Below are 17,356 nucleotides of genomic sequence, written 5' to 3'. Positions count from 1 at the left end.
GAAATTATTGTAATGAGAAGAAAATGTTTATGTAAAGTTAAGATAAATGATTGATGATGAGAAAACTTATCTACCCAAAACATCTGTCGCGACGAACGAAGCTGGAAGCCATTACTCACATACGAGGTCATGTCCTCTGAGACATGGAATTAGTCCAAAACTGACGACACTCTCTTAGCCGCGTTCGAAGATACGCTAGGAGGGAGATGTTCAAAGTATAATATATATGTATAGGAGCCGCTACAATGACGATTTCTACGAGATGTACGGTGAAGTTACTGTCGGTAGGCTCCGGTGGGCTGGTCACGGCATGAAAATGAAACCGGACGACCCAGCCTGTAAAGTCCTTTTCGGTCGTCCGCATTGATAGAGCGCTTCTTCTTGTAGACCCAAATTGAGATAGAATAATGGCGTAAATGCGTTCACCAGAAAGCCCGGGATTATGGATTGACTGCCGACTTGTCTCGACCGTGAGCGGTTTCGAGAACTCCCGCAGGCAGACCTAAACCTTAAAGTTATTATAGCGCCTGATAAGTGAATTGAAGTAAAAGATGACGATGCTGGATCTAAAGAGTATATTTAAACACCCTCATAAAGAAACAGTAGTTGACTGTTTTTAACGCCGTTAATTCTTTGTTTTCCTTTCGTTTTAGTTTCATCTGGAATGTTACATTGTGTTTTGAAGGACGCCTTTGCTTTAACGGAGCGAACTAGTGTGTTTTAGTGCAGCTAAGTTATCATTATATCATCATCCATAAACTGCAGAGTGCATCAGCAGCTCACCCAACTAGGGCATCGAAAATAGTAATGATTTATTTTTTGATTGTATTGTACATCTGTACGCACCGAACAGCAGTCGGTCATCGGCGCGTGGATGATTCGAGTGAGAGCATTGCAGGCATATAATTACCTTGAATAAGTTTTACTTCCCATGCCACAAACCCTTGACCATCGTCCCCTTTTTAGTAAGAGAGAAGTTTTTGAGTTTGTATATGAATAAAGAAAAACGATTTTAAAAGGAACTTATCACGTCACGCGCGGCCAATGCCGCGATCACGGTTTCTGAGCAAATGAATGCGCGTCCGAACGAATGCAGCGCCATCTGGCGTTTGCTAGCGGTAGCAAGATCGTATTGTGTTTCTCTTTAGCCAGTTTATTAACAGTAAAACCTTAAATTACTTACAAAACTTAAACAATTAGCTGCAAATCTGTTACGTACTAGTTTCAATGCTTGTCTGAAGAAAGCACTTCAGTTTTGGCCTGCTGAGTGTGTGTGTGTGTTGGGGTGGTAAGTGATGTTTTTTGCTGTGGTGGTGCGATGTACTACCATAAGCTTTCCCGCAGCTCGTTGGAAATGCGGTACGCGGAGGAATACGCGGACGAGAGCGTGAGTGACACCTTCGTGATGGCAACGAGCAGCAGTATGCCACCGAACGCAAGCAGACTGTGCTTGACCACCTGATCGCCGAACGGCAGGATCTTCAGGTAGAAGATAAAGCGGGATAGTAGCGTTTTCGGCAGTCCTGGCATCGTCTGCGTTAGGTGCATGAAAGTAGAAAAAGAAGGCAAAAAGAACAGGAAAACGAAATCATAATTTTAATGACGTCACTGTTTGGTGGGCGACTAGCGGGGTGTTTAACTCCCCAAATTCCGTTACGATACGACATTTGCTGAGAGAGCGAGAGACACATCGGTTGATCGCTGATGAGGAGGAAGTTGCGCACGCATGCAAATGTGAAGGATCAATGAAGCATGGTAAGCCATGAGTAAGTTATGAGAATGCTCTTCGCAAAAGCCAAGAAGAGCGGGCGGTTAATGGCACTGGTTAGGTGCGCACCGGCTGAAGATGTCTTCTGTGCGTGTGCGTGTGTGGTTTGTGCTTTTTGACCAGTCAAGATTTACATTCTCCATTTTAAGCCGGCATCGATGGAACGAGATGAATGACCGCGAGGCCGGTCAGTGGTTAGATATGATATGGCGTTGTAATGACTGGAGCATGCATGCGCCACCCGGAAGCATTGCGTATGCGCTCGGTTTGCGGCTTGGATGCTGTGCTGCGGGAAATACAACTACCACTTACAATTTCGAACCAGAGCGTCGGTACGACGAGGTTGGAGAACTTCTCACAGTGTGCCATATTGCTCAGATCGTCCAGCGCCATGTTGATTTGGAACTTGACCGAAAGCTCTAGCGGAAGTCCAGATACCTGTGGGCAAAGCGATAAACAACGGTGAGTGGTTTTGAAAACAAAACAAAAAGACATACTACACAACATTCATGCTACATTCGTTTCTTACAGGATTGATCATGAAGTGGCTCCGGTGAAGTTTTGGATCCGGCCGGGAACCATTGACATGTGCCAAAACCTTCGGATCGGCGTCCAGAAAGTGAGGATAGCTGAGAGCGATCGGGAACCCGTAGTAGCAGCTAGTTACATCGACCAGTCCACGCGGTAGACAGGTGCCTGTAGAGATTGGAGAATAGGGCATGATCAAGCTCTTGCGCTGCTTACGCACTCCTAAACCACGCTCTCTAGGACTTTACCTTTCCGACAGTAGCACTTGTTGCGCGGATCAAATTCCCCATTGTCGAGTGCGTTCTCTTCAAAGACGAACTTGGTTGCCTTTAGACCATCCACCTCATGGTCGGTACCGTTTTGAATCTGCAAATGAAATGGGAAACACAACGTTAGGGCTGGTGCTGCACGCGGTGCGTACACGTTTCCACTCACCAGGATCTGGGCCCGGCACATGCTTTTGCGGAAAAACAGCAGCTGATCGTTGGGTTCGATGAAGCTCTTGAATTTCGTACCATCGGAAGCGTTGCGAATGTTGCTACAGTGGGTTCCATTCCATTGGGCTAGGTCCGGTGAACCGAGATAGGTGTCGTACAGTCCGGACATGCTTGCTGACGTTTCCCCGGTGAAGAATGTTTCAAAATCATCGTCGAAATCATACATCTGGAGTAGCGGAACGTAAGCAGGAAGAGTAAGCAATCACTCCCGTAACCTTCACATTTTGCGATCTCTTCACTTACCCGATCGATCAGACCGACTTTGTCGAACGATATCCAGTTGGGAAGAAAGGTATAACCGAGAGTGGTTAGTGTGGTTGGATAGCCGTACATAAACTCTTTGGCCGTCTGCCGTTCCAGCGGTTGCACCTTTGTTTGCCGTATGAGCAAATTGATTGGCCAGCGGAGAAAATACGGTTGGTTGGCAGCTACCTGCGCTATACTCTAGAAGTGGTGAATGGCCAGGGGAAATGGGAAGGCGAGATGGAATAGGGAGGGAGGGCGGAAGATTGGATAATTGGAAGAACATACTCGGTTGGTTTGACAAACGCTTGTACTTGCAAAGCTTTTACTCACCAAAAACCTTCACCAACAAATCTACCAACGTATTAGAAACGTTTATAGTAAGGATAGGAATGTTAGGAATGATTACATTTGAATGTGTTTTAGGATGTCTTATCAACCATATTTGGCTGGAATTCATGAGGTTTTGTTGATAATCCCTACTATGAAATGAAGTCGAATAAGTGATATAAGTCGCACAATTCTTTGATTCAGAAGTAACTTCAATTAAATGCATGTTAGTGTTAATGCAATTATTATACAGCCCATCACTGTACTACAGCTGTTCTTGATTGCTATCTTAATTCTAGCCGTTTTTACGATGTTAGACGTAAGAATTATTGTGATCCAGCTTACCAGCAGTGCAATGTTTGGCATCATAAACACATCATCCTCTCGCAAATTACCGGACAAACCCTTCTGAAAGATCAGCGGATGGTGCGGCCGCGTCGAAAGCGTTCCATTCTCGTTGAACGTAATGTTGTCGTGCGACATCAGCTCCCTATTGTGGGGACAAACAATGGGGGAAGCGAACAAAACGTGTACGATCGTTGCATGTGTTTTTTTTAATTGTCTTCTCTTACTTCCGCATCCTTGAAACTCACCTGTAAACGTACGGGCCAACTTCCTCGATCTGCATCTTTTCGGCCCGGCCCGCCATAAAGTCTTCCGCGTTGGTGACGTTAAAGAGATAGATCTTGATGTACAGATCGACGGGCGGCGTGCGCCACAGGTTGAATATTTCCGACCCTTCTTGGAAGATTAATTTCTGCATTGGCGGTGGGAAAAACAAAAGGGGAAAACGGGCAAAAATAAACAAACCGGTTTGTTTCGTGTACAGGACACTTTATCCCGCAATAACGGCGTCAAAGCGGCGTCCAGTGATGCCGTTTCGCGGTGGACTAGTTTGGTTGTTTTGTTCGGTTTACCATTCGCAGTGGTGAGTGCCGTTGCAACTGAGTGCATTCACTGCAGTTCGTTCACCACGAAACCGGCGTTTTGTGGGGGGAATGTCTTTTTATGCGTTATTTGGTTTTCAAGGTTGCCTCCCGAACTGGTCGGCACGTTTTGGATGCATTTTGTTTGTGGCTCACGAAAACCAATCGACAATCGTACGACAACAAATAAATGCTGAACCGAGGTCTAGGAATGTTGGCTTCGGTTTTCCTCCTTGCGACGCTTTCGTTGGTCATATTAACGTTGCGCAAAATACCACCAAGCACAGGAGCACATTGATTGTGCTTCATTGCGGATGGTGCATTCCACCAGTGGCAGACATGGAACGCATGCTGATGGAACTTTTCCCTTCATTCTCGTTAATATTCACCACACAGCACGGAGTGTAAAACAACGCATAATGTGCGCTTTGTTAAAATGCGATGCGCGCTTAATCGAGATTACTTACCCACTTAAATATTAGCAAATAAGGATCAAGGATGTGAACGAGTGCACCGCAGATGATGAACATGAAGCCGGCGGCCATAAGCATAAACGTTCCTGGAATGAAGTGAAAGAAACAGTGAACATCATTAGCCGAGGGAAAAGTCCTGCGAAGCGTTCAGTGTAAGTAGTGTTTATTTTATTTCTTACCTTTTATGAAGGTATTATCTAAATACATGGCGAACATTACAAAATTGGAGGATCCAAAACTTCTTAAAACCGTTATTCGTAAAGTATATAAAGTAAAACCATTGATAATCATACCAACTACATCATCGCCGAAAAGGTGGCAATGATAAAACCAGCGAATTACCCAGTATGAACTTAAAATAGAAGAAAATTTTCGACTCATTGTGTAACTCAGTATAAGATGCAGGTTTAAAAACATCCCCATTGGATATTACAATCGTTGCCGCTAATATTCTAACGCATGAATTTTTGTCTCACAGTCATCAATTGTTGACGGTGGGCATCAAGTTTTGTCCCGTAGTCACCAATTTTTGTCTAAAGTTGTGCTTCACGCCAGGAAGAAAGTTCGAATGATTACCTCACATATATAGAATATTCGATAGAATTAGATTAATAAAAACATGAAAAATGGTTAATTCAGCGTAAACGTATACAGAGTACATTAACGATCAAACTTCATGGTTTACATAAACTCATAAAATTAAACACTTTATTCACATCAAAAATATTTTCATTTATCAATTAAATTAAAAAAAGAGCAGTGCATTTAGTTAGATATTGTGTATATAAAAAAATCAAGAATAGGCTACAAAAATTGAAACCCACTGTCAAAAATTGATGATCACGAGACAAAAAGTGATGCCCACTGTCAAAAATTCTTGGCTACTAGACAAAATTTAGCCGCTACGACTGTAACGTAGCAGACAACTAAACAGGGTTCGTCTCTTTTCTCCCGTTGATGTCTCTTGAATCCTTTCAATCGTTATTTACAACCAATGTCTTTGCAGTATGCAGTATTGTTTCATCTTTTGCTGTAAAATGTAAGATATTCTTGATTTGTGCTCAAACTCTCGACTATGTCAAGCATAATACACCCAAATGACCATCCTGTGCCTGTCCACTTAGACTATTTAGCCATTACGAGAAGGAAAACATGCTTCACAAATCGTACAGTTGTGAAAGGATGCATTAGCAATAATTGCATTAATTGCACATTTATATCACACTTAGATGATAAAGTTCTTTTTCCCGGTAATTGTCCGCACCTAATTGTACATTAGACATTAGCAAAATGCACTCAACTTGGGGTTACAAGGTAATCTAACGGAACGCAACGTGACTGTTGCAAATTAAAACGTTCTCATCCTTTTTGCTCATTCTCGAACCACCATTTTGCGTCAAGATGCTGCATGATGAATCCTTAACGCCCGCAACCCACAATTATTCGGATCTGGTTAGGCTGGCATTAGAACGTGTGGTCAAACCGGATTGGTTAAACCGAAACAGAAATGAGCCACGTGAACTTCCGGGAAATTAGTAACCCCCTTTAACCGCGTTGCCCGTGGTGTGATTTATCTGCTAATAATCAACGAACCGTCGATCGATCGCGTTGCATTTCTGCCGCTGTTTGGCTAGATTTACTCACTTAACCCCACACTTTAGTGGTCACACGAGCTTGCGTTGCGCGATTGTTGACCTGCCGCAGCATCATGTTGCTTGGTTCGGAATCGTTCGAACGATTCAAAACGAGCGGAAAGGATTGTGATGATGGCGTGGGCATCAGTGTGGAACCCACGCGAGTAGGCAACCGTTAATGGGGTGGGCTATGGTATAACCCTACCGGGGTGGGCTCGGCTCGAACAGCTATGAAGAATGAGTTGTTAATGGTATGTTTTTCACAGTAATAAACAAATTACTGTTTAGCAAAAGCCTGCAGCTGCTTTGCCCTCATCGCAATCCGCTTTCCTTAACGATGTTGCTACACCGGGGATAATTCTACCGGCATGCCGTTTGTACGATCGTTCGCTATTAGCTGTTCAATCCTCTGGACGTATCCTCAAGCAAATCCCAAAGATTACGATTAGGAAGTCACGAGGATTATCGGCGCTGATCGCCGGCGAATTATCTGCACATCCGGCTCGGCAAGAGTCGAAAACAAAAGCAGCAGACCAGCATAGTTCACATGGCCAATTAAATAGCCATCGGTTACGGCTGTCTCCGCGTTAGCCGACCGGCGCAAACGTGTTAATGGCATGTGCCGGCATGAGACAGACGGATGGGCACGCGTTCCGTCACGCGGTTCCGACCGGTGATTAATTTCGGCGTGTTCAACCGTATCATCGGTGCGTTTCTCCTCCTGCGCGATCGAGCTAACGCGACCATCTAACCATAAACGCGTAAGCATACAACGTAACGGTTCACTAACGCTACCGGTACGCCAAACCAGCGGGCCGATTTCGATCATACCGCGCTTACTAGAACGACGCCAAGTAGCGAAGCATGCCAGGTAAAATGCATGTTTCACCGAGGAAAACAAAACGCTCCGCCGGTTAGTAGCATGGTCGAAGGTTACTTAGCCTCGTATCGATAAAAAATATAAGAGTTTGCTGATGTTTGTTTTTTTCTGCTTGTTTTGTGATAAAAAAATCGAAATCGTATGCCGACAGAATGGTATGTAATATTTAAAGCACCTTTGAGCAACAGCAAACAAACCAACAAAAAATGTAAAAGTTCAAGGTAATGCTACCGAATGCACCAATGTAACCTGGTTTCTTTAGCGCTCCTCCGCCTTGGCAATTGCGGTCTTCATTTGGAAATTGAACGTAATTACCTTTTCCGAAAAATATCGCCGTACCGAAATGAAGCAACCCCGTCAGCCCTAAAGGTAATGGGTGGAAAAATCTAAATGTCATGTCCTTGGTGCGTTTTGGCGTAACGGGGTAGCAGCACTGGCAGCGAGAAAGAGAGAGAGAGAGGAGAGCAAAAGATACAGCCACACCTCATGTTTGCTACATCAATCACCGCCGGTTCGGAACAGGATCGGTACGAAAATCGGACACGTGAGCCGCCCCGGACCCGTAGGCATTCATCAGCGAAAATGATCATCGCGGTGTATTGACGGGCGACGAGAGTCATAAAATAATTACACCGGGAGTTGTGATTTATAATCGGGAGCTCCCTCTCAGTGGTCACTTCGAAGGGGGAAGATGAGGGGAGGGGGGGGGGGGGCAGTGTGTATGCGTGTGTGCTATGTCAATTTGCATTCGAACGACATCCCCTCGGCAACGGGACACGTTGCCGGTGTGGCGTTATCGACATTCAGATACGACGCGATCCGGTACCGGTTTGCGTAGCGGGTGCATTGTTTACAGTAAGCCATCTTGTTTTATGCGACACCTTGGACGATGTATTTGCATACATTGCACTGCTCGTTAGCGATGTGGCGGGCTCTTCTTCACAACGCAGCGCAGGGTGGCCACACCATCAGTCAGGAAATGTGATTGCCGTGTATTCTGGCGTTTCACTTTCTTTACAAACGGTTGGCTGCTAATTGAGTTCGCATTCTAATGAGACACTAAAAGTGCGGATCGCTTGATCATGGTTTAAAATTAACCATTTCGCAGCTCATAAATTACGCTGCTTCCTTGCTGAATTTAAAGGTGAAAAGGCTAACGTTTATATCTCACGCGGAAGATCTGTCACTATTATAATGTGTCATTGGGTTGGATACTGTCATCCTTCCCACGGATGGCTTAGTGAGTAATTCGCAGAACTTAGTCAGATCTTTCCTGCGGCGATCTGTTCTTTTGCATCATTACTCAAATAAATTACATGTATACGGAGCAAAGACAGGATGGGTTTCATCTTACTTTGAACACGAACCGCATGCATGCAATATTGCAGAGCAGAATGAAATTAGCAAGAACTGATGAATAATCATTAAACTGATACAATAATTTATTATATTAAAATATGTTTTCTTCTTCTTCTTCTTGGCCTGCTCAGAGCTGAGCACGTCGTGTAGACATGGCCAGGTCGATAATCCGTTTCATGGTGTGACAGGTGTGACTTCACCTAATGCAGCTACCGAACTCGCTGTGCTCCCCTACACCTCGTGCCGAACGGGTCGCTGATGAGCACCATTCTAGGTATGAGGGCATGAGTCCGGTTATCTTCATTACGTGTCCCAACCATCGTATCTTTCCGGCTTTGACTACCGTCAGAATATCCGCCAAACAGCTCAGCGAGCTCGTGATTCACGCCGTCAAAGGTAGTGCGTAGCACTCGCCGTTGTGAAAATAGCTACTGCATTGGCGTTTTCGGCCAGCATTTCGGTCCAGAACTCGTATCCCTAGAGAACTACCGAACGTATCAGTGTGCGATATATCGTGCATTTCGTGTGTTGCTGGAGTCTTTTTGGTCGCAGGAGTTTTTTGGAGCCCTTGGGAGGCACGATTTCCCTGAACAATGTGCCTTTGGATTTCGCTGCTGAGTTTGTTGTCCGAAGCTACGATCGTACCAAGGTATCAGAACTCCTCTACCAACTCAACTGATACTCTGCTTCCGAGTCGGACTTTTTCGCGACCAAAGTCTCCGGCAAGCAGCAACTTTGCAACTTTGTCTTCGTCGCATTGATCCTCAATCGAATCCTATCAGCCTCACGTTTCAGTCGGGTGTACGCCTCGCACACTGCCGCAGATGTCCGTCAGATCCTTCCTGTGGTAGCTAAATGCATTTCCTAGCACCAGCTTTATGTGCATTGTGTCCTTTGTAATGTCAAATATTGGGGTAGATCACGGTCTAAGCCAGTTTTTTTGTATGCGTTTTGACGTTTCCAGGCTTATCCGCTTACAGCTCGCCATACAAATGGCAAGCCAAGTTAAGCCTAGGAAAGAAAAATTAGATTGGTTTCTCAATGAAAGTACCCAAGTACCCAAAACCCAAACTCGACAAATGTCAAAACAAAGAATTTTGCTAGCTGGTCTGAGCCAGGTTAGGCCAAGTTTCCCGTGTGCGAAAAAGGTAAACAATTTTTTTTAACGAAAAGAACTGAAAAAGGATTATTTTGATAATCAGACTTGTATATTATTTCAAATACATTGAAATTAAAATCAAATTACTAAACATAAATCGAATTTTCTCAAATTTTAGTTTCACAAAAATGATCCCTTGTGTCATTCTTTATGTCAAAATGCTATGTCCTTTACGAATCTGTACAAAATGATACAGCCCGGTACCTGGATTATTTGACAGATACAGGCTTAAAGCTTAAGCTTTCTAACTTTTGGGATGATCTACCCCATTGTTGGTAAACGCCAAGTGGACACGATATTTACTGACTTTAAAGCATAGTTTGATTAGTTTTTTATTAGTTTGCCCCATATATATATACATAGATATGGGTTTGATAATTTACCCCATCATTTACTTTTGGCAACAGTTGCAGAAAGGAACCATTGGAAGACCAATGCTGTCTGGATTGAGTCCTTTCTTTCGAATAGATCCTTTTCACTCATATTGGAGAACTCGCTTCCTTCCTCATTGTCATTTCATCGGTGTTTAAATAATGGACTGGTGCTCCGTTCCCCCTAAATGTTGTGTTGTGTCTTTCGGTAGGCCTTCTGTAGGTCGGCTGTCCTACGATAAGATCCAGATAAGCAGAGCATCCACCGTCAAAGATCTTGGGGTTTTGCTCGATGAGTTTTTTTCGTTCTACGAACACATTGATCGTGTGGTTAGTAAAGCGAATAGATAATTTCAAAATAGTCAGTGAGAAATTCGAGAGTTTTTTGAGGTTTTAAAGTCTGCTAAATTCCAAACATTTAACTAGATTGCCAATTCTTCTATTATGTAAAAATAGTTTTTTTCCAGTATTATTCGCATGACGTGCTCAGTGCACTGAATGTCTACAAAGTATTGAGCACAATCACATTCCAATAAGATACCTGTTTGTTACTGCCAATGTCCAAAACACCAATCTCCTCGTGCAATTAATACATTTTTTAATCAAATAAAACATACATCATACTGAACAGGGCCCCGAGAGTCCGTGTGCGCCGCAGCTGGCAAACAAAAACTAAGCACCGATGCCTAATGCCTACACAGTGCACCGAGCGTACGACCTTGGGGGCCGTTCCGTCTCCATTACCGCCCGTTTCCTTCCATCCGCCGAGTCTTATCCAACGTACCGCACTGGTCGGAAAATCTACGCTTATCGACCAAGAAGCCAGATGCTTCGCCCAAACATTCCCCGAGAGGGCCTCCGATCGCGAACGCTCCGGGTGGCTCAGAAACCGGACTGGAGTTTCGGTGTGGCGTGTGTATTTCTTTGCGCTCCATTGGCTGGCCACGCACACACACTCACGGCAGGCGTTTGAAGCTACCCACAAGAGACACTTCGTATGTTGCAAGGCTGTATGGATTGGGGCTTCTGTGTTGTGGCATCGGGCCCACGGTGCGTCTGCTCGCGTACTTGGGTTTTTGCGGGGTCTCGCACCGCTATCGTTAGCAACCGTGTGGAAATCTTAATTGAAAGTGCCTGTTTGCATTGTCCGGCACGGTAAGGTGGGTCCGTTATTTTTTTGTTCCTCTCAAAAATGGCCAGTTCTTCCGTTAGACGTTTAACCTCTCAATGGGAGGTTTTTTTTCCCCCTGTGTCCGTTTCTCGTTTAGCTCCAGCAGATTTCGCATTTCGAACAAAGCGATCGAACACTCGAACGAAATGGAAATTAAACACTCTTGCCGCAGAGGTCTTAACACACACAAGCGTGCGCGGGCGCCCCCAAGGTCCGAAGGACGAGAGTCTTTGAATGGTGGTATCGAGCTGGAAATTGGATTTGCTTTGCACTGCGCTAGGGCAGAAGAACGCGAAGAAGTACTCTGCAGCTCACTCATCCTTTCCAACACGTTCCAACACCTTATCGGGGCGATCTGTCAACGCCGCACGACACTGAAATGTCACCGGGAATGACAAGGAAAATTGCCCGCAACCGCTGGTTGTGCAAAGGTCGAAATGCAATGCGCACAATTAATTGCCGATCGACCATTGGGGCGATCGCAGGACGCACAGCGGAGGTTGTGGGAGTGTCGGATCAAGCGAACCGCTCGGAGAATTTCTGACCATGAACGCAACAGACAATAAAACAACCCCGATGGCCGGGCAGGTTGCGATGTGCGGTAAGATGCAAAACAAAACCCCCGAAGTGGTGGCGGGCAATGCAGCGCAGAAGAAACAGGTACTCCTTGACCCTGGTCGGAGGACACGCTAGCAGGACGATCGACCACATCCACGTTCCAGAGCATTCTCCGGAGGGAGGGGCGAATCGAACATTCCAGCCCGTTCGAATCTTGCCCTGATCTTGCTCCTTGGGATAAAGTGCGTTCCAAGTGGGGAGGGCGGTTTGTTGTTTTATGAACGCGCATTATGACGGACACGTTGCGCTGCTGCGTCATACGGCGGTGAACTCATTAGTGAGCTGTGAGTGCAAAAAAAAAACCATGTGAAGAGAGACAGATCCTGAAGGCGGATTTATCGTGTCGCGATGCAACCGAGGCCGAGTCGCATCATTGCCATTATCAATCGGCAGCCACGGCACATCTCGGCAGGAGCGAGAATGAGCTCAATTAACATTTGCATTCACCCGCGATGGACGTCATTGCAAATGAATTTCCCGTGTGTAGTCCCCGGAGCTACAGCCCGAATGTGATTTAATTTTGATGGCACATCAAACTCATCACCCGCCGTGACCTCGCTTTCGTATGCAACCCCCCTCCCCGTTACGTAACCGCTCATCTCGGCATTGCATAAACATTGTTGTCTCCCGCAAAATCCCCGCGTACATCACCCAACAAACATCGCCATCCTCCACCACCACCCACCCGCGGGTAGCCAGGGTGTCGACCTACACCCTCGGACAGCAATTAAAGTGGAGAACTTTCCCGACTGTGCGGTGGCTACGTGCATCGTAACCCCCGCGAGAAATCTGCTGCGTCGTTTGTCGCTTTCCGACGACATTGGCCATCGGCAAACCTGCTGCTCAGTGCTGACCCGGTGGAGCATCCATGCGGTGGACAAACGGGGAAGGGCGGTAGGCGGTGAAGCGTGTGATAATGATTGGTAGACATTTTTGTCCCCGCACGCAAACGAAGCGCTCTCCCTTTTTCAGGTGGCCGAAGGTTCGCAACGCACCACGGGGTGGGAAACTGTTGAGTCAGCCAAGGGTCTAGCCAAACGGTAACAGGATATGCTAATGGTTGCGGTAATGCAGGCCCATTACGCCCTTTCGCTGTGCTGTGTGTGCTATCGGGTGGGTTGCAACCGTTCTTGGCGACCATTCAAGGGTTAAATCATTAGCCTCGAGACTTGAGCGCTACCGTTATCCGATGTCCTAGCCGGTAGGAGCGGTATGGATTATTCGTAATGAAACACAGCCACAATAACGCGCGATTGTGTGTTAGCTTTGCTTCTGTTTGTACATTTTTAAAGGCGCAGAATGAGTGAGTGTTATGTTAGCAAATTTAATTTTTGATACAAATAGTTCTTAGCTTCACAGACAGATGGCGTCACCCGCACTACCAAGTAGAGACGTCAAAACAAAACGGAACCGTAGAGCGGCGTACTAAGTAGAGATGTTAAAACAAACAAACATCATTTAATTTATTCAGGCACATAGACAAATAAGTGGACTAAATAAGAAAAATTAAGAGACAAATAGTTTGTAACACTTGTTACTATAAAGTTGCAAAGGGCACGCAAACGCACAAATGAGACATTTCTTAGTATTTTTAACAGCGCCATCTGGTTGCAACCGATGAAATAAAGTCGCTCAACAATTAGTAATTTCTCATGTCCTGCTGAATATTGTACATTGTTCTAAGTTGAATATACTAATATACACTTGAGACACATCAGTTCCGGTTTGAGAATCGAACCTAGAACGGACGCATGTAGCTACTAAGCACCATCCGTTTATCAACTCTTCTATTTGACCGGTTTGACTGTGCTGCCACTAATTATCAACATGTTTGCTGAACTGTTGTTGGTGTTGAGAGAATGGCAGCTCAACGATCTCTCTACCAGTGTGTTACGTACTACCGGCACAGAGCCTTTCTACCAAACCCCTTCGGAGTAGATTATGAAATGTAATCGTACCGTTTTTGAAAAAAAAAAAAAACGAAGCAAAAAACTGAAAATCATTCTCTTTGCGCATTTTACCTACAATCAAGATTATACAACACCCTTAACCTATCAATTACTTCTAGAGAACGGTTTACACCGCTGCCAGTACACAGCATCGCGCAAACTGATGTTTGCCGGGTTGGCTTTGCAATTTAACAAAAATGGATCACTTTATTGGCAGTGCATCTTACGAACTGTGCCACTACGTGAGCGTAATGATCTTTAGTTCCAAATCGCTTCCTTAAAATCAATCGCGTGCAGAGAGCATCATGGCGGCCCCTAGCAGAACGAGTAGCGCACGCGCGCAGACTTATCCCGCTCGATCGATCGATCGCGGGAATGAAATTTTGAATTGATGGTGTAGCCGACGCTGTCCATCAAACAAATACTGGTTTTCTTGCCCGAACGCGGTGGCATAAATCGACTGCTTACTGGGCGCGTGGAGTCTTAATTTTTCCCCGTGTACCAAAACCCCATAAGCCGCCCCCACCCCCTGTCCAATTTTCGTAAACACCAACCCGGCGCGGAATCGAATAATGGTAAGCGTTGTTCGAAAGTATTGCAAAACGTGTGCGATCGGTGGCTGGTGTGTACATGAGCGCGGTTTTAAAATTAGCGATTCCTTCTGCAACGTGATACGCGCGTCTAGGGCGAGGGGAATATCTTGTCATACGGCGATGTGCCTCACGCAGGCAACACGGCGCCCGTAGATGGGCCGTGCGATGATGGGGTGCAAAATAATGATCGGCCGAGGATCGGGCCGGATCATGCATATAATTCAAAATTCTTACTACCACTTGGCGTCGCTGCTGCTCCCCAGCAATTAAACGATATCACGTATTATCGCGATGTAAGCTGGACACGGCCATAGAGACACACACGGTGCGCCCCTGTGACACAATACGCAAAAAAAATAAAAAATAATGCGTTGAGGTTGGAGAACGCGCAAAGAATGCACTCGGAATGAGACGGTCGCGTGACAAAGAGAGCACCCGACAAGGGAGGAAGCGAACGGTCCGGCAAGTGTCGTTTGTTGCGGTTGCGTATGTGTCGAATGCGGAAATAATTGTAACCTCCTCGATGCGTCCACACGGGCGTTAACAACGGTGCGCGAGGTACGGTGATGCTGTTAGTGCTTTTCCACCATATTGAATGCGATGCGGGACGGTATCCTGGTCACAGCCACCAGAGCATTAGCGTCAAATGAAAAGCGTTTGACATTTAACCGGTGCGGCTCGGAGTTCTGACCCGTCTGCAGGTAGTTCTGGTACACTAAATACCAGGGCGCACATATTAAGTTGTCGGAATTATGCTACTAACCCCACACCCCTCCCCCTTCCACCCCTCCCCCTTCCACCCCTCTTCCCACCCCTTGTATTGCGCCAATCTGTCGGTGTCGGTGGTACAGGTTTTTCCTTTTAGCACCTTTCCCGGTTCTTCCTCCCATCCCCCCCACGGGGTTTCCGAGTGGGTCCTCATGACTGTTCGTACCCTTCTAGTCTTTCCAGCAACGCGCTCGGAAGGCTCGTTCGCACCAAAACGGAGTGGCAAACACGAATCGGTAGGCAGAAAAATTTGGACACGGATCGGGTGATCGGGTGGCGATGGGTTTACACTTGTTGCCCTTCGATGCGAGCGCATGATTTCAACATGCAACTGGCACCACTTGCGGCAGCAGCAACAGCACACACACACGTGATGGTGGATTCCGTCTCCGTTCTTGATCGTGCAAAACCAGCCCGGAGTCTGCTTATTTTTCCGTTTGCAACGCACCCGATGTCCCTTTCTCTCTCTGGCCGCGTTTCGCCGAGCCGAGTGTTGTGTCCTCATCTCTGTCGCGCTGTCACTGTGGTATTGCTTCTGTGCACATTTTTCCCCCCCCTTTGTGCGGGGTGTGGGGTGTGTTTGGTCTTGGGCACTCTCGCTTTCCGTTGCCTATATCCCTACAACAAGTTTGTTTTTTTGGGGTGCAATCCATCCACCAACGGATCCACGGTGCAGAACCACACACTCCGACTATGGTTCGTTGGCCCGGTTCGATTCGTATCGCACGCGACGCGATTTGTTTTGTCCCGCTGCATTTTTTTATTCTTACACCGCAAAACTTGCGCGAGTTGTTTTGCATGAGGGTAAGGACCCGCTGCCCTTTCAGCACACACCACCCGCCAGCCCTTCATCTTCATCACCTAAACCCCAAATCAAACGACACGCATCGCTCGTCTACTTACGGTTTGGGTAGCGCGTATGTCGGCCATGCTTCGGTTGGTGGAAGAAGTAATCGAGCAGGGAAAATTCGCTCCGAATTCGGCGCCGGAACGGTCCGAGGCTGACCGAGCGGCGTCGCAGCGGCGTGCCGGAACTTCCGGCCGACGACGAGCAGCAATCACCGCTACTGCCGCCCAGGCTGCTCCCATTGCCACCGGCACAGCTAGGACCGCCGCCAAAAATCGTCTGATACTGGCTGCCGAACAGGCTCACAAAGTCACGCATCGTTGTTGTGTTTCGGGACGATTTGCGGGTGCCACAAACACTCACCCTCAGTCACTCAAGCACAATTCACTAACGGGTCGAGATGAATACTCGAATACTACTTCCTTTTGCACAGCTTCCCCGCTTAAGACTGTATTTTTCTAACTTTCCCAACCCACCCCCGGAAAACCGTTGCTACCGTTGAGCAGAACGCACTGACTTCAATCAGATGGCCCCTTAATGCACGCCCAACGAAAGTACGCTTAAAAACAGATCACACGCGCGCAGCAAAAACGACACTTCTCACTTTTCAGCTCACTCAATCCCTTTATCCTTGCTCGAAAAACGATAAATCAGCCATATAAATACGGGCTGGCCAACTCGCTAGAGCCACCGTTCCACACACCGCTTGGCTTCGTTTGGTTTGACACGAAGGATCGAGAAGCGTCAGCCAAACGGTTACAACTTCGGTACGATAAGTAATGGGCCGTATCGGTGCTTCCTTGGGCCGCGAACGCGTTCAAAAGGCACTCCGCGTGTCCGTTGTGATGAGCGCTCGGTAGTAGACTGTGCGAGTGCTCGGGCGCTGGGCTTCTTTGTAGTGCACTTGCAGCGTGCGTTAAGTAACCTCCCGTCCGTGCACTTGCCGCATCCTTCACTACCACCCCCCTTATGTGTGTGTGTGTGTGTCGCGCTGCAGCGTCATTTGCAAGCTGCTGCACCTCGGCCACCACCGGATGGATCGTCCGGATTGGAACCTGCTGGAACTCGAACGGAGTGCTCGAACGCTCGAACTACTCGTGTGTGTGTGTGTGTGTGCGAACGAGACGGCTGATCGGGCGGGGTGTGCCAGGTGGAAAAGGATAGCGATGAGAGGGCGGGGAAGGAAGGAGGGGGTTCGGTTGGTTGGATGGCCGGGTGGAAGTAGCAGCGTGCCGCATTGCG

At 46.9% G+C, this 17,356-nt stretch overlaps 1 protein-coding gene across 1 annotated transcript; it reads right to left on the bottom strand.

The window, feature by feature from the left end:
- Window positions 1-1,323: 1,323 nt before the first annotated feature.
- On the bottom strand, window positions 1,324-16,432 carry LOC128719162 (scavenger receptor class B member 1). Its single transcript, XM_053812785.1, has 10 exons — window positions 16,171-16,432; window positions 4,760-4,851; window positions 3,960-4,123; window positions 3,712-3,856; window positions 3,037-3,237; window positions 2,732-2,959; window positions 2,545-2,662; window positions 2,298-2,464; window positions 2,081-2,206; window positions 1,324-1,533 (listed from the first exon to the last, which is right to left on the bottom strand). The coding sequence occupies exons 1-10, from the start codon at window positions 16,430-16,432 to the stop codon at window positions 1,324-1,326; spliced, it is 1,713 nt and encodes a 570-aa protein (XP_053668760.1).
- Between the last annotated feature and the right edge of the window lie 924 nt (window positions 16,433-17,356).

The sequence above is a fragment of the Anopheles marshallii genome, chromosome 2 (genome assembly GCF_943734725.1).
Source record: "Anopheles marshallii chromosome 2, idAnoMarsDA_429_01, whole genome shotgun sequence".
Taxonomy (NCBI): Eukaryota; Metazoa; Arthropoda; class Insecta; order Diptera; family Culicidae; genus Anopheles; species Anopheles marshallii.
This window is presented reverse-complemented; position numbering and strand designations above follow the sequence as displayed.

Excerpts from the sequence above, each read along its gene's own strand:
- LOC128719162 (XM_053812785.1), bottom strand. The coding sequence starts at position 16,432 with ATGCGTGACTTTGTGAGCCTGTTCGGCAGCCAGTATCAGACGATTTTT. Across the intron at positions 3,238-3,711 it reads TGCCAAACATTGCACTGCTG|AGTATAGCGCAGGTAGCTGC; the intron begins GTAAGCTGGATC and ends CACCACTTCTAG. Across the intron at positions 2,663-2,731 it reads TGTGCCGGGCCCAGATCCTG|ATTCAAAACGGTACCGACCA; the intron begins GTGAGTGGAAAC and ends TTTCATTTGCAG.